Source organism: Bos taurus, chromosome 4 (genome assembly GCF_002263795.3).
Source record: "Bos taurus isolate L1 Dominette 01449 registration number 42190680 breed Hereford chromosome 4, ARS-UCD2.0, whole genome shotgun sequence".
NCBI classification, from domain to species: domain Eukaryota; kingdom Metazoa; phylum Chordata; class Mammalia; order Artiodactyla; family Bovidae; genus Bos; species Bos taurus.
The window spans coordinates 46,314,053-46,335,740 of NC_037331.1; the positions used below are offsets into that span (position 1 = coordinate 46,314,053).

Genomic DNA, 21,688 nt, shown 5'->3' on the forward strand with positions numbered 1-21,688 from the left:
TCCCTTGGACTGCAGGGAGATCCAACCAGTCAATCCTAAAGGAAATCAACCCTGAATATTCACTGGAAGGACTGATACTGAAGCTTCAATACTTTGGCCACCTGATGTGAAGAGCTGACTCATTAGAAAAGACTGATGATAGGAAACACTGAGGGCAGGAGAAGAAGAGGGTGACAGAGGTTGAGATGGTTGGATTTTATCACTGACTCAAGAGACATGAGTTTGAGCAAACTCTGGGAGACTGTGAAGGACAGGAAAGCCTGGCGTGCTGCAATCCATGAGATTGCAAGGGGTCAGACATGACTTAGCGACTGAACAACCATTTTTGGGCAGACCCTTGTATGAAGCTTGGCATCCCAGGCAGGCAGCAAGGCCAGGCAGCATGTACCATGAACAGGGCAGCGAGTGGGTGAGGCATCCAGGACCTGGGGCGCCCACAAAGCTTCCCAGGAGGGGCCAGAAAATGCGAGAGAACTCTGGGTGACATTTTAGCCCTCAAGACCTGTTCCTCGGACTGATGGATCAACCCGAGTCAGTCAGACTCGGGTGTTTTCCTTTTCTCTATCTGCCCTAGGCCCACATCCCTCTTTATGAAGAAGTTGTAACACCGTAAGGTCTCACCAAAGGCCAGGTATGAGCCAAGGAGAAGAAACACAGAAATCAGAAATGATAAGGGCGGCAGCACAGAGACCCACACAGACATGTGAGGTGTTCACACTGAACAGGGAATGGGCTGAGAAACTGAGTCCCAGAGAAAACAAAAATGCTGACCCAACAGACCGATGGCCAGCACCGGAAATGGCCAGATGAATCCCTCCTGTCACTAAATAAAGGAGAGTCAGAAGGCACAACAGTGGAATAAGAGCTTTGCAGAACTGGATTCAAATTTAATTTTCAACATCTACAAGTTACAAATGACTTAAACACCATGAGGCTCAGTTCTCAGTAAAGGAGGAAGAGAAAAGGACCATCCTCACCCCCCAAAACAAAAGCAGACCAAACACAGGAGAGCTAGGGGCTCTGCTCTACCTGCCCTCTGAGGCCAAGGCTTCTATTTAGGCCAGAGAGGGTCCAGCCAAGGATGAGAGGCCACGTGGTAGGTGCCACCACTCCAAACGTGAAGCACAGCTTCTACAGACTGCATTTCACTTTTGCAACCATCACAAAGTCAAACCATTGTTAATCCAGGCACGACCGGTACAGTTTCTTTGCATTTAATACTCCTGGCTTCTGAGCACCAAAGTCTCTTTGGGGACTGCTGTTAGCCTCCGGGTTTCTGTCTGTGCATAGTTACCCAGCACACAATGCCTTCCAAATGATACTCGGAAATCTACCTCAAAAATTTAACCATACTCAGAACACACAGGAGGTAAAAGAGAATCAGTTTGCATCTCTTTTCTCAGTGTGACAGTTTCCTGCTCTAAGTGTCTGTGAAAGGTTACCAGACTACAACACTCAAAAAGGCCCATTTAAATACAGGGACACACACACTCGCTACATAATCATAGAGATTTTGCTTTGCCCAAAAATCAGATCACCTCTCCTGATTCAGTCACTATTACGCAACTATATCATGGCTTATCCTTGCTCTCTGCTACTAAGGAGGGAATGAAAAGTGCAAAGAGAAAGGCAGGAAGAATTCGCTTTAGGAAGGGCTGGGGCTGTTAAGTCTCTGAGTGACACTGTATTCATGCCATCAAGTGAGCCTGGGTGCCAAGATGCCGCCCAGCGGGGCCGCCATGATGAACAGCCACCGTCACTTATCTGCAAGGCACTGTGCAGGCCTTCACTGATACTTTAAGTTTAAAACAGCCTTACAAGGAAGGCATGAGTATTCTCTTTATATGCAGGAGATTTAATGCCAGCCCAAGGAAAGAGCAGAACTATAAGATTTAACACTCAAACCTTACCTCTCTGTTCACCAAGTATTTACGAGTCCCTTCCACGTGGTGAATGCCGTCCGGGCACCAGAAGAGCAAGGTTCTGCCACCACACCCTAATTAGGAAACTCACATGCTCGTTGAGAATATGGATGATAAAGTAAATAAAATGACTGATTCACATACTATGTCAAGTAACTCTATATGCTAAGAAGAAAAAAGCAGAGAACAGAGATGGATTACTGATGAGGGCATTCAGCCCAAGGGGTCTTTTCTGAGAAGGTGATGTTTGAGGAGAGGTCTGAACGCAGGGCAGCACGAAGGAGAGAGGCTCTGGGCAGACATGACAGCAAGTCCAAAGCGCAGAGAGGCAGAAATAAACTTGCGCCCTTGAGAAACTTCAGAAAGAAGACCGTGTGGGAGGAGCAGAACCAGCAGGGGAGACAGAGGTGGGTGGGGACGGTATCAGAAGGAGAGGTGCTAGGGATGGACTGTGCGGGACTGTCAGCTTTAGAGAATGACGTGGAAATATCTTGGAGATGGGGGGTGGGGGCATGCTTTAAAAAGCCCTCTCAGAACTGCTCTGCAGGAAACAATCTAGGAAGCAAGAGTGGGAAAGAGAAGAGCGTGGAGCTGTGGTCCAGCGTCCAGCCAAGCACTGCCGACGACACGGCCACCACGAGGTGAGGGCGACAGGACGTGTGCACTGCAAGCGCCACCCTGCTCCCAGGACTCTTTAATACTATATAATAGTAAAATATATATCCAGAATATTTTTTGTGTATATATATATATCCAGCAGCTAATAATCCAAGAGGAACCCTGCCTCCTCTTCCCAACCTTCAGTGGCTACACCATTACTCCAGGGAGAAGTTCACATTCTCTAGCCTGCCACATAAGGTGATCCTCAATCTTCTCATTCCAGCCCCAGCATTTCTTCTACTATTTCCTGATATATGCCCTCTGCTGCAACAACAAGGATCCACAAAAACTGAGTGAAGGGTACTACTCCCACTTCCCGTTCTTCAGTGCCCCGTGGCCAACTGCCAGCCTCCAGGACAGGATCCTCCCAACAGGAAACAAAGCACCTCCGTGCAGAGGCTGTCCACAGTTCAACGACCAGGCTTTGAAAACCCAAACTGAGTGCCCCCAAACAAATGACTGGATGAACGAAAAGGTCAGCTTGGTAAGAGACTGGCACCAGAGGGAAAACCAGACCTGCTCTTTCTCCCAGAAGCATCAGCAAGCATGCCACGTTCACACAGACACTCGATATTAGGACTTAAAAATAAATAGGGAAGAGACCATGCTACACTTGAGATTACTAAACCTTTTTATGCTGTTTACTCCATCAACAAAAGATGTTTGAACATTCATTTCAATATATGCGTGTTTATAAAGCTTACATACTACTGTTCCTATACATTATGTACATTATAAAACATTTACAAGATCTTAATAGCAAAAACTACTCAGCAACAAGTCTGAATCCAGCCTGGGTCCTGCCCCAAGTAAGAACTTGGGACACGTGGTTCTAGAAGAGCGAGGAGGCACCTGGAGAGCAATGCGATTGTGTCAAAAGGACCTAAGAAGCAACCTGAAGAGGCTGACAAAGGCCAAATTTGGGGTAATTCTGGCATTAAAAAAAAAAAAGCTGTAAATGATAACAACACACAATTGGATGTGTTAATTGAAAGAAAAAAGAAATCAGTGAGTCCGTACCACAGAGGAATACGGGAGGTATGTCAGGGAGGGGGTGATTCGGGAAAGAGCATGAAAGCCTCGCACCTTCCCCAGACACCATGCCCTGCGCATCCCTTCCATCCGGCTGTTGCTTACATCCTTTCTTCATCAACAGACCATCCAGCAGCTAGCTGACTGTTTTCCTGAGTTCCGTGAGCTGCTCTAACAAATTAATCTAACCCCAGGACAGCATCATGGAAACCTCCAATTCAGAACTTACCAGAAGCAGAGATGATGACTTGGGACTTGTGACGGGTTGGGGGTGGGAGATTGATACAGTCTGATGAAACTGAGCCCTAGACCCTGGCATGTGACACTATCTCCAGGCAGTGTCAAACTTTACTTAAACTGCGAGACACTGAGCCGGCGCTGGAGAGCTATTTAGCGTAGGAAAGCCCCTACACATACACTTGGTACCTGAAGTGTCAGCAGTAGTACGGGAATAGAATGAGGGTCAAGGAGAATAAGAGGTGAGTTTTTCCTTAGATGAAGCCACATTGCTTGTGAAAGCATTTCAAGCAGTTTTAAACCTGGTCAGAGTAAAGGTAGACAGGAGAATACGTCTATCCAAGTTACAGGAAAAACCACACCCTTAGGATGACTAGCTGTGGCCAGTGAGTAACAGAGGACTCTGCAGGTCTCTGGGGCTGCAGAACATCCTGAGCTATTTGCAGGACTGGCTCATCAACGGACTCGCCATGTGTTAACATTCTTGTCAGCAGAGGGAGCAGAGGAGGTTTCTGAGCTTTTCCTGTGTGGGCCAGAGTGCAAGCCAACTGTGACACAGTTTGCCTCCTGAAGTCCCCCAGCACACTACAGGCAGAGATATGTCATGTGGCATCTACCCTCAAAATCAGGGTTTGATATACACCATCACCACATTTAAACCTACGTCACTTCCTTTAAAATTTTAACAGCAGAGTGGTGTAATCAAGAACAGCTATCAAAATAAAGATATTTTTTCCTCAATACAGATAGAGAGCAGGCACATCTTCCCTTGACTAGAAATGAAGCAGAACAAAAAAAAACCAAAAACTAAACATAGCATTTTTATCAGATGGAAGTACACTATAGAAAGCTACAGGGCAAAATGCTAGACTTGGAAAACTTTTGCAAAGGTATCATCACTAAGACAGAAGAAGGAAAAAAAAACTCAGAAATGGGATCTGATATGCAGAGGGCAAGAGAAATCCTAGTGGCCCAGGATATTTTTAAAATTATACTAACTTACTCACGGTTACAAAAGTAATAAAATAAAAGTGCTTACTGCATACACACATGGCTATACCTCCTCCAGGCAATCCCCTTCCCAGTATCTGTCAGGGGCATGACACTCAGGGACTGAAAGCAGAGCTCATGGGAAGGAACACTTACTTTTTGGCAAATCCCCAGTGCTGGAGGCTGAAACTGTCCTGCTTCTGTCATGGGATGGACTGCTTTCCTCATGTTCAGTAAGGGGGGATCCCTCAGAAAGTGCAGAGCCACAAGCCACAGGTTCTAAAGGCCCAGAGAACAATGATGTGGAAAATTCTGGAAACTGTGACTCGGGAATTTTATGTCGTCCATTTGGCAATTCACCATTGAATTGTTCATAGGAGCTGCTATACGTGTAATCGCTTTCTGCATTTGGCTCATCGAGGTTACATTCCTCGGGATTTGGGCAATCTTCCTCATCGTCGTCTTCATCATCCAGCTGTTGCTCCAGTAAGAAGGGGCCGTTCTCAATATGGCCGTTAGTTTTTGGTGATTCTATCCAGGTAGGGTCTATGTTCGCGAGCTCCTGTTCAACATCGTCTTCATCTTTCTCAGTGTTTTCTTTCTCAGTGTCTTCTTTCTCCTCCTGGTCCTCAGCTTCACCTTACGAAGTGGAAGGGTGAGAATTAGAGCTTGTCACTCTCCTGAACAGAGTGCACTAGGCATCTATCCTCTCCAACAAGACACACGTTTGAGCATGCTAATTGCACTTGCTACACAGCAAACACCTCTGGGCTCTCGAGGTAAATCTCCAGGTTCTCTAAATCTTATTTTTCGTTTACTAAATAACTAGCCTCCTCTTATTAGAAAAAGTTAGCTCTTAGAGAAAATGAGCATAAACAGAGCTGTATTTCCATTTTCTACCCTCTCCTATATAATCTTCAGAGATTGTCTAAGGGTACATTACTGTTAAGTCAAAGCTTAATTACAAATGAAGGACAATCATTAACATGATAAAGACATGGTGCTTCTCAGACACTTTCCATTAAAAAACAAAAACTATTTTGAAACCTATTTCTGGTGCATATTTTACAAAGCAAGTATCAGACAGCTCCTACATTCTCCAGGGAAGACTTGGAATCACCCTCAGGTCTGAAACACAGCAGCGCCAAGTCGCCCTGCGTGAGGCCCTGGGGTGCAGCCCGCTCTCCAGCGTTCACTGACCATTGTTATTTGCAGTCTCTCCCTCGGCCACCTCCTCCAGTCCTGCTGTTTTTAGCTTCACCTCTGGGTGGTATTCATCATCTTGCTCATTGGAAGGTACAACTGACGTGACGTTTTCCTCTATTATTTTTCTTTCAGCTTCTCGCTCCAATTCTTCTATTTCCTGCAAGCGCTTTTCCAGTAACTCAGCCTGCCTTTTCTGCTTCTTTTTCATTTTTTTCTTTTTGTTTTTAGATATTTTTCCTATCTACAACATGTTAAGAAAATAGCACAGGTCAGTTTGCTTCTTTTTAAAGCACTATGCAGCAGCGTCTAAGTGCTGGCAACATGGCAAATACCAACACAGTCTGTTTTCTCAGGTCTATTCAATTAAAATCACATGCCCAGACATGAGATCCACAATATGGTTAGCGTTGCAGCAAAGCCAGAAAAAAAAGAAACCAGTGCTGATATCAAGTAGCGGGACTACTACCAGCTCCTGCCAATGGAGAGATACAGCTTAAATCCAGCAAGCCTTTTCCCTTTAAATTCTAAGAACTAAATATGCTGAGGCATTCCTGCCTTTAGACAAGAAGCGACTCTTACAAGTTTCATTTGCTGCTGCCTGTCTACAAAGTATTAACAATGTTCCCTTCTCTACTGTCTTACTCAACTGTCTGCCAAAACAGGTGTACTTCATTCATGTTTGGTCAACAGCACTGTTTGTGCTTGGGTCTCACAAAGTTGTTAACAACAGCCAAGACAGCAGGAACTGTAAGAAATGAGCATATGAAGTAAAGGGAAAAAAAGAGAAAGCCATGGTTTCAGTCTGCCTCCAGTCATGGCCATCTGACTTGGAAAGTACTGGCAATGGGATCCTCCAGTCTTTCACAGAACCAATAATCAAAGCAAGCTGCTCAAGCCACGGCAGAGCTCAGCAGGCCAGGTGGCAGAATTCTTACAGCTCCCCCTCTTGCTGGGACTCCCACTCCAGACTGAGGGTTGCTGGCTGCACTCTGGAGTTCTGCACATTTCCTTCCAAGGGCTTTCGGGTCATAAAGATCTTTAAAACTTGCAGGTGACCCATTAACTTGAGATATACATATATTCTATGCTTGACTGGAACCAAGACTAAACCAGGTTTAGGTCCTCTGGGCTAGAATTTAATTTCAAACAGCCTGCTTTATTTGCTCACACTTCATATTTTGATAGGACCACACAGATAACGCTCTTTCACATTTAACTACTAGCTAGAAAAAAATTAGAACAGCAGCTTCAGAAAAAATAGGTAACTTAGAGGCAAATTAGAAATAATAGAAAGTGTTTGTGGAATAATCACACTTAAAACCCTATCTCTATAACCTCACATTTTATCAGACTCAGCCAACAGCACTCCAGAAAGTACACGAGGAAAACACAGAATTTGGGACAGCTCTAATTATCCCACCTCTAAAAATCACTTCACTTTTTCAAAACATTGTCTTGCATATTTAAGGATGCACAGCATTTATAAACATGGCTGTCTTTTACACTAAAATACATGACAACATCTGTGATTGAGAAAGGAACAACAGCAACAAAAAGTAAAACTAATTGCCTCAAACAACCCTTAAAGAAAAGTTGTTGCAGAAAGAAACAAAAACTAATGTTACAATTAGAAAAGTTCAATAATGACTAGTCAGTCACTTTTGACAAGGAGGTAATATAAGTATGTGTGTGAGTACTTACAGGTTTTTGCTGTGGAGCAGTACTCACTAAAAACAAAACAAAACAAAGCGAACATTTAGAGTGAAACAGATACTTATCTTTTTGTAGGTAATCTGAACTGTAAAATGAAATAACTACTGCCTTTCAATGGCTATGCAACTTAAACAACTGTTAAATATTAACGCTTGTTAATCATAGAGCCCTAAAGAAAGTTTATCTAACTCAAACAAATGATTGGCTCTTAAAAAGCATAGTGGTTCACATGGAGTCATTTCTCTTATTAATCTGAAATTAAACACTCATTCATTTCAAAAACACACAATCACAAAACACTGACTGATAAGAAAATGGAGAAGAGTGACACAACCCAACTTGTTTACAGACAATGAGACGAACAATTAATTTACACATCTATGTTTGAAAACTATTTCACAAGTTTATACAACTAAAATAGATCCAATACTACTGCAAATAGTCTAGAAATGACATGAACAGACTTGGCCAATGTCAAAAGCTTAACATACTATGGTTCCATTATCTAAACAGCAACCTGATGGTACAAAACAAGATTCATAAGTGGTTCATCTGCCAACAGCCTCAGTTTGAGGGCCTTCACTCTGCAGTCCCTGTGTATACCTGCCAACACACTAGGGCAGAAAGCACGTGAAGAGAGGATGAAAGCATCATCCACACTTCACGGCCACCTTGACACCTTGTGAAAACCAGAAATAAAACTTCATACACCAATGCTCAAGTCAGTTGATCTTCTTTCACCCTGAAGTTCTTGTAACTAATTTTAAGTGCACCAGTTACACTGATGTAACTATGCTCAGTGGAGACAAGGAAGCATTCTGCTGATTGTAGGTCGGCTACAGGAAACCTGTTACTATACACTCCTCTGTAGAGAAGTGGCCAACGCAGACAACGTTCAAATGGAAATGAAGCAGCAGGTAAGAAGAGTTCAGTGACCTTTTAAGGGAGGACAAAGCTAAGTAATTCAAATATTAAAGTACAACTTAATTGGGGCATCTTCCTTCTCAAGAAAAAGGTCTACTTATTACCAGTCATCGGGCTCTTACGCAACTTAACATGTACACATTTAACTCAACTGCTTCCTATGAACAACTCTGCAGGTTCTCAATGCCCCTACACAGACAAAGCTGGCCCAGCCTCTCACCTGCAGACCCTGAAGGAGGAGGAGCGCCCGCTTTCTGCCACTCAGTGGCCTCGGCTGCCATTCTTCTCACATATGCATCGTCCACACACATCAAGATGTTTTCCGGCTTTATGTCAGTATGAATGATCTTGCACTTACTGTGGAGATAATCTAACCCTTGAAGGACCTAATCACATAAAATCAGAAAGGAGTTATTAATAATTTTATTATTCAACATTTATTTGTAAAATAGTTACAGTCATTACAAGGCACAATTGGAACTTGGGCCCGATAGGAACCCAGCTCCTTCCCATAAGCAATCAGTGGATATCATTCTGGAGATAATTTATGCTCATAGAAGCAAATGCATTTAAACATACGCTTATTAAAATAACAACTGTGGTGAGATGTAATTTACATGTCACACAATTCACCTTTTTTTTTTTCAATTCACCCTTTTAGGTGTACAATAGAATGGTTCTTAGATGTGCAATGGTCATCACTATATAATTTAGAACACGTTCATCACACAAAGAAATACTGCACCCATTAGCAGTCACTCCCCATCTCCTTCCAACCCCTCTAGCCCTTAAGTAGCGTCAGTCGTGTTCGACTCTGTGCAACCCCATAGATGGCAGCCCACCAGGCTCCCCCGTCCCTGGGATTCTCCAGGCAAGAACACTGGAGTGGGTTGCCATTTCCTTCTCCAATGCATGAAAGTGAAAAGTGAAAGTGAAGTCGTTCAGTCGTGTCCGACTCTTAGCAACCCCATGAACTGCGGCCTACCAGGCTCCTCCGTCCATGGAATTTTCCAGGCGAGAGTACTGGAGTGGGTTGCCATTGCCTTCTCCGCCTCTAGCCCTAGGCAACCACTAATCTACTTTCTGGGTTTGGACATTTTATGTAAGTGGAATGATACAGAGTGGTCTTTTGTACCTGGCCCAATACTTTCAAGATTCATCCATGTGTAGCATGTAGCAATACCTCATTTCTTTTAAAGGCCAAATAATTTTCCACTGAAAATACCACATTTTGTTTAGTCATTCAATGATGAACATTTGAGTTCTTTCCATTTTATGGCTACTATAAATATATTGCTATAAACATTCATGTACAAGTTTCTATGTAGACATGTCTTTATTTTTCTTAGTAGTGTAATTGTTGGGTCATACTGTAACTCTATCTTTAGTCTTTCAATAAACTGCCAAACTGTTTTATCCTATGGCTGCATCATTTTACACTCCCATCAGCAATGTGCAAGGATTCCAATTTTTTCATGATGGTCAATACTTGCTATCTGTCTTTTCATTTTAGTCACTCTAGTGGGTGTGAAGTGTGTATCTCATTGATCTGCATTCCCATAATGGCTAATGATGTCTGTACATTTCTAATATTGTAGGAAAGGAGAATTAGGTAGCTTTGGTACCCAGGCAATAAACTATAGTACTGAACTAAAAGAAACTGCTAAACCAAGATATTCACATACTTACCATGTGTGTGTGTGTGTGTGTGTAAAAATATATATATACACACACATACACACACACATACATGTACACATTTAACTCAACTGCTTCCTATGAACATCTATATACATATATAGCAAAAATTACATTATATATATTACATATATATATATATACATATAAAAATTACAGAGTATGGTGACCTAAATGTCAGGCCAAAGTTTTTCTGGAATTATTTCCATAAGAGGGGAATTCTTTCTTTTCATAAGGAAAAAAATATTTTAAAATTAGAATACAGTTCATGTTCCCATATATTACAAATTCTACATGCTCAATAAACATTAGCACTTGATAAATATCTTCATTCAAACATTTTAATTCATTTGGTGGTCTTGATCACATTAGACAAGGAAGTGAGGAAAAGATAAGCAGAAGATATCTAATACTGAACAACTCGGAAAAGTTCTCGGCAAAAACCCAATGCTTCTGTCTACCTTCAGTTTCTGGCTAAACAATCTTGAAAGTGAAAGTCCCTCAGTTGTGTTCGACTCTTTGCGACCCCATGGACTATACATACAGTCCATGGAATTCTCCAGGCCAGAATACTGGAGTGGGTAGCCTTTCTCTTCTTCAGATCTTCCCAACCCAGGGATCCAACCCAGGTCTCCCACACTGCAGGCAGATTCTTCAGCAGCTAAGCCACCAGGGAAGCCCAAACAATCTTAAGATGACAAAATATTAGTAAGTGAAGGCACAGAGGTTTCGCAAGGAAAGTAGAAGGAACATGAGTCTCTTAACCAAGATGAAAATCCTCACATTCATTTAAAAAACTTTTCCTTGGAAATACTTTCACATGACTTCACTGACTGAGCATCAGTTGAGCTCCTATAACAGGCTGCAGACGCTTACAGATGTTTGATACATAGCAATAAACAAAGTTCCCCATCTCCACAAGGCTTTGACTTTTTTACCTTAAAATTAATATTTAATCTTTTAGATAATGCTTCAACTAGAATATGTTTAAATTATGTTTAAAATGTCAAAAGACCAACAGTAGGAAATATATCATTATATGTTTCCATAGAGAATAAAGTTATAATTCTGAAGGGAACACAATTCAATGAGCCTGTATATATTCACTGGCATTCATGCATCTTCTTTGTGCAAACTGAAGTACCACATGGAATTCTTATATATGAGTAGTAAGAGAAATTCTGAGAAGTACAAGAAATTAATGGACAAGTACACTGATGACTTCCAGTCTGTGGAAGTACAAGGAATAAGACTTTTAGAAAGTTTAAACTATTTTAAATTATTTCAACTAAAATTTCACTTTAATCATCAAATATTAACTCAAAGTTAAAATGTCAGCATCTTTCCAAAAATATCTTTCACTACCACCTCATGAACAAGTTGCTCCTAACTTTCCACCTTAGTTCTTTCATAGTTCTTAGGTTGTTTCACTGTGTGTGAAGCTACTTAGTAAGAGTTAATATGATCCAGTATCCAAATGTGTTAAAATGAATTTCAATGAAAATGAGACACTTGAGATGAGCAAAGTGTTCTCAGTAAGAATTTAAGGTTTCAGATATTTAATTCCTTTCATGGATCACTGCCTTGTTGTGGCGAAGGGGCTTGCATAACTCAATGAAATTATGAGCTATCTCATGCAGAGCCACCCAAGATGGACACGTCATAGCAGAGAGTTCTGATAAAACGTGACCCACCGGAGGAGGGATTGGCAAACCACCCCAGTTATACCTGCCATGAGAACCTTCATGAGCTATTTAAAAAGGTCAAAAAGATATGACACCAAAAGATGAGTCCCCCAGGTCTAAGGTGTCCAATATGCTCCTGGGGAAGAGTGGAGGAGAAATACTAATAGAATGAATAAAGTGGCTGGGCTAAAGTGGATACAACGCTCAGTTGTGGATCTGTCTGGTTGTCGAAAGTAAAATCCAGTGCTGCAAAGAACAGTACTGCATAGGAACCTGGAATGTTAGGTCCACGAATCAAGGTGAGTTGTGAGTGATCAAGCAGGAGATGGTAAGAATAAACAACGATGTCCTAGGAATCAGCAAACTAAAATGGACAGGAATGGACAAATTTAATTCAGATGAACATTGTATTTACTACTGTGGGCAAGAATCCCATAGAAGAAACAGAGTAACCCTCATAATCAACAAACGAGTCTGAAATGCAGGACTTGGGTGCAACCTCAAAAATGATAAAACGATCTCGGTTCGTTTCCAAGGCAAGCCATTCAACCTCACAGTAATTCAAGTCTATGGAGAAGGAAATGGCAACCACTCCAGTGTTCTTGCCTGGAGAATCCTGTGGATGGAGGAGCCTGGTGGGCTGTTGTCTATGGGGTCGCACAGAGTTAGACACGACTGAAGCGACTTAGCATGCACGCCCATTCCACTGATGCCGAAGAAACTGAAATTGATCAGTTCCATGAAGACCTAGAAGACCTCCTAGAACTAATACCTAAAAAAGATATTCTATGCATCAATGGGGATTGGAATGCAAAAGTAGGAAGTCAAGATATACCTGGAGTAATAGGCAAGTTTGGCCTTAGAGAACAAAAAATAAAGTGGGGCAAACAAAGGCTAACTGAATTCTGCATTAGTCATAGCAAATACTCTGTTTCAACAACACAAGAGACAACTTCACACACAGACATCACCAAATGGTCAGTACCAAAATCAAACCGATTCCATTCTTTGTAGTCGAAGATGGAGAAGCTGTATATAGTCAGCAAAAACAAGCCCTGGAGCTGACTGTGGCTTATATTATGATAGCAAAATTCAGGTTTAAACTAAAGAAAACTGAGAAAAACACTAGGCCAGCAGGTATGACTTAAATCAAATCCTGTATGAATTCACAGTAGAGGTAACAAGTATATTCAAGGGATTAGATCTATATGACAGAGTGTCTGAAGAACTATGGACAGAGGTCCGTAGTATTGTACAGGAGGCGGTGAACAAAACCATACCAAAGAAAAGGAAAAGCAAGACGGCAAAGTGGTTATTTGAGAAGGCTTTACAAACAGCAGAAGAACAAAGAGAAGGGGAAAATGAGAGAGGGAAAGGTACATCCAGTTAAAAGCAGAGTTTCAAAGAACAGCTAGAAGAGACAAGAAGGCCTTCTTCAATGAACAGTGTTTAATAATGGAAGAAAACAACAAAAGAGGTAACACTAGAGATCTCTTCAGGAAAATTGGAAACATCAAGGGAGCATTCTGCCCAAAGATGGGCACAATAAAAGATAAAAATGGTAGAGACCTAGTAGACACTGAAGAGATTGAGAAGAGATGGAAAAAAATACATAAAAGAACTGTATCAAAAAGATCTTAATGAACTGGATTACTACAATGGTGTGGTGAGTCACCCAGAGCTAGACATCCTGGAGCGTGAAGTCAGGTGGGCCTTTAGAAGCACTGCTGTTAATAAAGCTAGTGAATGTGATGAAATTCCAGCAGAACTATCCAGATCCCTAGAGGACAGGACTTCCCTGATGGCTCATATGGTAAAGTGTCTGCCTGTAATGCGGGAGACTCCCTGGAGAAGGAAATGGCAACCCACTCCACTACTCTTGCCTGGAAAATCCCATGGATGGAGGAGCCTGGTAGGCTACATACAGTCCATGGGGTTGCAAAGGGTTGGACACGACTGAGCGACTTCACTCCAACAGAGGATGCCATCAGTGTTTTGCATTCATTATGTCAGCAAATCTGCAAGACCCAGCAGTGGCCACTGGACTGGAAAAGGTCAATCCTCACCCCAATTCCCAAGAAGGGCAATACCAAAGAATGTGCTAACCAGCAGACAATTGCAGCTATCTCCCATGCTAGTAAAATCATGCTTAAAATCTTACATGCTAGGCTTCAGCATTATGCGAACCAAGAACTTCCAGGTGTCCAAGCTGTGTTCAGAAAAGGAAGAAGAACTAGAAATCAAATTGCCAGCATTCACTGGATTATAGAGAAAGCAAGGGAATTTCAGAAAAACATCTATCTCTGTTTCATCAACTACACTAAAGCCTTTGGCTATATGAATCATGACAAACTGTGGAAAGTTCTTAGAGAGATGGGAATACCAGACCATCTTACTGTCTCCTGAGAAACCTGTATGCAGGTCAAAAAGCAACAGTTAGAACCCTGTATGGAACAAATGATTGGTTCAGGATTCAGAAAGGAGCACGACAGGGCTGTCTGCTGTCACCTTGTTTGTTTAACCTGTATGCCAAGCACATCATGAGAAATGCCGGGTTGGATGAGTTACAAGCGGGAATCAAGATAGGAGGGAGAAACATCAACAACCTCAGATATGCAGATGATACCATTCTAAACGGCAGAAAGTGAAGAGGAACTAAAGAGCATCTCGATAAGGTGAAGGAGCAGAGTGAAAGAGCCAGCTTAAGACTAAATATTTAAAAAATTAAGATCATGGCATCCACCCCCATTCAGTTCAGTTCAATTCAGTCGCTCAGTCGTGTCCGACTCTTTGTGACCCCATGAATCGCAGCACGCCAGGCCTCCCTGTCCATCACCAACTCCCGGAGTTCACTCAGACTCACGTCCATCAAGTCAGTGATGCCATCCAGCCATCTCATCCTCTGTCGTCCCGTTCTCCTCCTGCCCCCAATCGCTCCTAGTGTCAGAGTCTTCTCCAATGAGTCAACTCTTCGCATGAGGTGGCCAAAGTACTGGAGTTTCAGCTTTAGCATCATTCCTTCCAAAGAAATCCCAGGGCTGATCTCCTTGCAGTCCAAGGGACTCTCAGGAGTCCTCTCCAACACCACAGTTCAAAAGCATCAATTCTTCGGTGCTCAGCCTTCTTCACAGTCCAACTCTCACATCCATACATGACCACTGGAAAAACCATAGCCTTGACTAGACGGACCTTTGTTGGCAAAGTAAGGTCTCTGCTTTTCAATATGCTATCTAGGTTGGTCATAACTTTGCTTCCAAGGAGTAAGCGTCTTTTAATTTCATGGCTGCAGTCACCATCTGCAGTGATTTTGGAGCCCCAAAAAATAAAGTGTGACACTGTTTCCACTGTTTCCCCATCTATTTCCCATGAAGTGATGGGATCAGATGCCATAATCTTCGTTTTCTGAATGTTGAGCTTTAAGCCAACTTTTTCACTCTCCTCTTTCACTTTCATCAAGAGGCTTTTTAGTTCCTCTTCACTTTCTGCCATAAGGGTGGTGTCATCTGCATATCTGAGGTTATTGATATTTCTCCCGGCAATCTTGATTCCAGCTTGTGCTTCTTCCAGTCCAGAGTTTCTCATGATGTACTCTGCATAGAAGTTAAATAAGCAGGGTGACAATATACAGCCTTGATGTACTCCTTTTCCTATTTGGAACCAGTCTGTGGTTCCATGTCCAGTTCTAACTGTTGCTTCCTGACCTGCATACAGATTTCTCAAGAGGCAGGTCAGGTGGTCTGGTAGTCCCATCTCTTTCAGAATTTTCCACAGTTTATTGTGATCCACACAGTCAAAGGCTTTGGCATAGTCAATAAAGCAGAAATAGATGTTTTTCTGGAACTCTCTTGCTTTTTCCATGATCCAGCAGATGTTGGCAATTTGATCTCTGGTTCCGCTGCCTTTTCTAAAACCAGCTTGAACATCAGGAAGTTCACAGTTCATGTATTGCTGAAGCCTGGCTTGGAGAATTTTGAGCATTACTTTACTAGCGTGTGAGATGAGTGCAATTGTGCAGTAGTTTGAGCATTCTTTGGCATTCCCTTTCTTTGGGATTGGAATGAAAACAGACCTTTTCCAGTCCTGTGGCCACTGCTGTGTTTTCCAAATTTGCTGGCATAGTGAGTGCAGCACTTTCACAGCATCATCTTCCAGTATTTGAAATAGCTCAACTGGAATGCCATCACCTCCACTAGCTTTGTTCGTAATGATAGCAAATAGAAAGGAAATGGTGGCAGTAGTGACAGATTTCCTCTTCCTGGGCTCCAAAATCACTGCAGCCATATAATCAGAAGATGACTGCTTCTGGGCAGGAAAGAAATGACAAACCTAGACAGTGTGTTGAAAAGCAGAGACATTACTCTGCCAACAATAGTCCGTATAGTCCGTATGGTCTTGGCCAGTGGTCACATACTGTTGTGAGAGCTGGACTGTAAAGAAGGTAGAATATCAAAGAATATATGCCTTTGAACTGTGGTGCTAGGTAAGACTCATGAGAGTCCCTTGGACAGGAAGGAGATCAAACCAGTCAATCTTAAGGGAGATCAACCCTGAATATTCACTGGAAGGACTGATGCTGAAGCTAAAGTTCCAGTATTTTGGTCATCTGATGCGAACAGCCGATTCATTGGAAAAGTCCCTGATTCTGGGAAAGACTGAGGGCAGAAGGAGCTGAAGGCGTTCAGAAGATGAGATGGTTGGACAGCATCAACGATGCAATGAACATGAACTTGGGCAAACTCCATGCGGTGAGGGACGGGAGGCCTGGTATGCTGCAGTGCCTGGGGTCACAGAGTTGGACATGACTGCTCAACTGAACAACAACCGCACTCAACACAGTTAACCTTCCTCAAGAAATATTGCTTATGTCTAACAACAAACATAAAGAGAAGACTTGAACACAAGGAAAAGACTATTGCTTTCAGGGATAAACTAACTATGATAACGCAAATCTTGAAGAAAACAGCTAAGAGACAGCATGGAACACTGTTAAATCATGATCTTGGGACTCAGACCACCCCTGCATTACTTCTCAATCACTCATTCACAAGGCAAGGTACTTAAGCTGCCTGACCTTCCACTTTCTTATCTATAAAAGGGGGAACATTATCCATTAGACAGAAATGTGAGAAGAATTAGAAATAATGTATGAAAACTTCACAGTACAATGTCTAGCTCACAAGAAGCTCTAACTAAATGGTAAAATGAACTAAGTCAGAAGATTTGTATTGATACTGACTTAATAAACATAACTTCGCTAAGTCTTTTATTAAATTTCTCTGGGTCTCATTTCTCCCATCTATAATATGAATTGGATCTACCTGATGATTCTTTTAATGAATACTGATACATTTTTAAAATACATAGCTATAAGAATTATTTTATTTTCAAAAACAGCATTTCTGTTCTCAGCCAGTGAAGTTAAAGCATCCCAAAATCCAAAATCAAAAAATGATAGGCAATCTTACATTTATGCCAAATATTATAACAATAAAAAAAACAATCAATGAATCAAATTTCACACTCAAGGATAGATCTCCCTTGTCTTACCACAGAACGTGTATATCTCTTGCCTAAAAAACATACTTGGCCTCATCAGCAGGAGGCAGCAGAGATCCTCGCTGCCATCTGCTCCATCATCAGACCCCAGGTCAAGTAATCACAGACGGGCCAGGAACAGGCTGCATCCCACTCCAGGGAGGCGGCTCCCACCCCACGGGCAGGGGCTGGTTCTCTCCGTGTGAGGCAGCAGTAGTGCAGGCCTGCAGGCAGAGCTCTGGGCTGGAAGCCAGGAGATTTCAGTTCTGGTTCAGGAACTGACTAGCTATGGCTCAGATTGTCTCTTCCCTCCCCTGACCTCAAATTCAGCCATAAAATAAGGCACTTGGTTAGGACAGTCTCTAATATTTCTGTCTAGGCACCTATGAACCATGCGAAAGACCATTTATTACTGGTGTTAACAACATAAACTAACTCCCTTTCCACCTCGGTGTGCTAGAAATCGGTCCTGTCACATACAGAAAGGGAGGAGTAAGTTGAGAATAACATGGAGGTTTCACCTGAATGTATCTCCCAGGGTCTGCTCACCACCCACAGAAAGCTTCCCCCTAAATTCTAAACTGAACAGAGAAACAGAACAAGAGCAATTCTGCACATTCTCTTCTGACTCTGGTCACAATATGGGCGCCTTTCTTCTGCCACACCAGAACAAAGGACGCAGGGCAAGGAGAGGGGGTGACCTCTGATGACATGGGCAAGGCCTTGTAACCAGCACCAGGGAGACCCGACCAGCAGCAGAGGGGCTGGCCGTGCAGGGGAGCGCCCAGGGCAACAGCACCACACGGGGACACTGGTCCTTGTGGACATGGAGGGCAACAGCAGAGAGTGTTCCTCAAGCCAGAGGCTTCACTCCTGGGAAAGCTAAAGCTCCCAGAGGATCTCTCTTTCTCACGAGGACAGAGGACAGACAGGAGGTAAATGCTACAAGCTGCTCCGACAAGCACATGCTAGACTGAAGGAGAAGTGTGGGGAACACCTGCCACAATCACCGACGACGAGAGACACGGACACTTTCCTCATCCACTCTGTCCTGAAATCTCCCTGCTCCTTGTTCTTTCCAACTCTGGACAGCGAAAATTAATGAGAAAGTTAAGTAGCTGTACTTAACTTCTGAATACAGTCAGGACAAAAGATAAAACATTGCCTAGCACTGCAGCAGCGCAGAGGAATGAGCTGGGGAAGGGGCTCGATTCCCTTGAAGGGAGCAGCTTCCCTGAATTTCTGAGTTGCATACCCAGCACTCTGAGGAGGAGAATTCAAGTTAGTAGAGAATCATTTGTACTACCACATGGGCAAATCCAAGAGCATAAAAATGCTTACCAACCAATTTTCTACTCTAAAAATTGAACAATATTGGCTTGATCATAATGAATTCATTGATAAGCAGGACCGGTGAGATCATTTAAATGGTAAATAAGTAACAGGTGTTGACAAATTCATGATAACAGCCTGCTGGGTGGGGACCTGATTCTTGGTTTTGTCTGCAAAGTGAGCCACCCCCCAGAAGGTGGGTTTGAAAAAGCAAGGCGTTTGGAAAGTCCCTTAGCTTACATATTGCAGTACATATCACCAATTAAGTAATGTACTTTAAAATGATCTAATTGCTACTTCCACTATTAATGTAAAAGTAGACCATCTCCAGAAACATGAATGCACACTTTTCACAAGACATGCTATAATGTAAAATGCTTCAAATCTTCCTGAGTAGACATTCCTTAACAATACTAGCCCGCAGTCAAGAGCATGGACTCTGGATCACACCATCCAGATTCCAGCCTTGATTCCCACAGTAACTGTGGAACCTGGAGAAGCTTTTAATACCTCCTTCAGGGTGGAGGTAAGAACACCCCTAGCTTCCTAAGGCTGTGGTGAGGACTAGACAGCATAACACAAAGACAGCACTTAAAACAGGGAGTGCCCGCAAGAGCATAATGCATGTTTGTGATAATCATGATGACTGAAAGAGTAATGATTCAAAAATCCCAGGCTACACGCTGTACCTGTGTATCACAGCAAAGTCACCATGCCCTTACCAAGCCCCATTTAATGGTAAGCCGCCACTTCTTCAAAAGGTTTCTGCAAAGGGCAATGAATTAAACCATAAAGTTTTAAAAAGTAAAATATCAGCTACCCTTTCGATTACATAGGAAAGTAAAAGCTGTGTTTAAAGAACAGCAACAGTATTTAGAACCCCATCACTTGTGGTATATCTTGAATGCACCACAAATAACAAATACTGCCATCATAGCACCATTTCTTCTTTCAGCTTTAGAAATAAAAGCTAAACATAAAATTGACTTCAATAAAGCTGATTCTAAAAGAAAAAGAAATGAAAGCTGGGGGTGGGAGGGAATAGACCCCACCTGAGGTCAGAGAAGCAGCCTGGGCGGAAGCAAGGGGGTGTTCTCACCATCACCACCAGAGGATGGCCCCTCCCGACCCTGCACAAGGTCACCAGGACTAAATGAGGACAGCTAAAAAATGATCAAAGGATTTGTAATAGTGTATGGTAAACCCTGGAAAAGCAAGTGATTCAATTATGCTGGGACATTTCAAAACTAAGTGGGAACGTTTATCTACAAGCCCGTCAGATCACAGAAAGGTCAGCCACTTGGTACAGTAAGAGGAACATACATTTCTTACTTCATTTAAGGAAAGATAACCTCTCATTCCAGACTGCCTACAACATGAAGGAAGCTACAAAGAGATATGGAACCCATAACACATGGTTGGGGACACAGGGTGCTCACAATACAGCTGGGCAGACAAAGCAGCTATCCTGTGCTGATCACTATGCCAAAAGCTTTATCAGCAATCCCTCCAAACTCATCTCCACAAGAAAGCCACAAATTACGTATTATCATCCTGATGTGACTAATGAGGACACAGGCCTACAGAAGCTAAGTAATTTGATCAGGGTCACAAAGTAGCAAATGTCAAGGTCAGAGTTTGAAATTAAATCTATTGCTAAAACTTAACTGTACTCGTCACACTTCCCACTATTGCAATGATTCTCAGTGAAAGGAAAGTTTGCCTCCTTGAGGGTATTTCACAAAGCTCAGAGACATTCTTTAATTGTCACGGTTGGGGTGGTGCCGGCTGACACAGGTATCTAATGGGCTGAAGCCACATATATGTCTAAACAACCTACAACGCACAGGACATGCCCCTACAAAAAAGGACTGTGAAAGTGTGAGTGGCTCAGTCATGCCCGACTCTTTGCGACCCCATGGACTGCAGCCGGCCAGGCTCCACCGTCCTTGGAATTCTCCAGGCAAGAATACTGGAATGGGTTGCCACTCCCTTCTCCAGAGAATCTTCTCGACCCAGGGATAGAACTCAGGTCTCCTGTATTGCAGGTAGACTCTTACCATCTGAGCCACCTGGGAAGCCCCAGGACTATCCAGTCCAAAAAAGGACTATCCAGTCCAAAATGTCAATAGTGCCAGGGGTAAGAAACATTAGCTTACATTATAAGGCTCTGCAATCATTAAGAAAGAACCAAGTGCAGGCTGCAGCCATACTTCCCCGGGGAGGGAAGAAATACCACTCTTAATGGGTGAGTATGGGAAGCCTTGTCATAGAAGTGGAATTTTGGTTGCGTCTTTATAAACATGGTAGAAAATAAAGAATGGTTATTTTCTACAGACTAGGACAAAAGAAATGAATCAAAGATGTGGTGCTTAAAAAAATGGCAAAGTAAGCACTTTCTCTAAATAACCTAGAGAAAAGTAGTAAAAAAAAATCATGTACAAAAATCCTGGTAAAGCAGCATGTGTTTATAAATCCTTGGGACATCTCTGAATATTCATAAGAAAACTCTAATTTGGGTGATTCTAGAAAGGAAACTGTGTATCTGAAGGACACTAACAAATCTCTATTTAAAAGACGATTAATTAATTAATCAATAAGGAAAGATTTACCTGCCAGGGAATAAGAGCTGATTCAGGGTTTGTAAGGGAAACATGGACTTTCATCAGATGGTAGAAGACCTTAAACAGGTTCATAAGAAGAGCCATGGTTTAACTTTTATTGGACATGAGCTGTGTACTAGTCCAAAAATAT

At 42.5% G+C, this 21,688-nt stretch overlaps 1 protein-coding gene across 25 annotated transcripts in view; it reads right to left on the minus strand.

The window, feature by feature from the left end:
• The window catches only part of SRPK2 (SRSF protein kinase 2), a 247,474-nt gene that overhangs the window by 20,124 nt on the left and 205,662 nt on the right, over positions 1 to 21,688 (minus strand). For all 25 annotated transcript variants that reach the window (XR_009494210.1, XR_009494209.1, XR_009494208.1 and 22 more), the window contains 4 exons: positions 8,905 to 9,070; positions 7,749 to 7,774; positions 6,042 to 6,288; positions 4,998 to 5,480 (listed from right to left, as the gene is read on the minus strand). Coding sequence is in view for 21 of the 25 variants with exons in the window: in XM_024991039.2 (XP_024846807.1) it covers positions 4,998 to 5,480; positions 6,042 to 6,288; positions 7,749 to 7,774; positions 8,905 to 9,070 (922 nt within the window). In the remaining 4 variants the exon portion in view is untranslated. The remainder of the gene's footprint in view (positions 1 to 4,997; positions 5,481 to 6,041; positions 6,289 to 7,748; positions 7,775 to 8,904; positions 9,071 to 21,688) is intronic.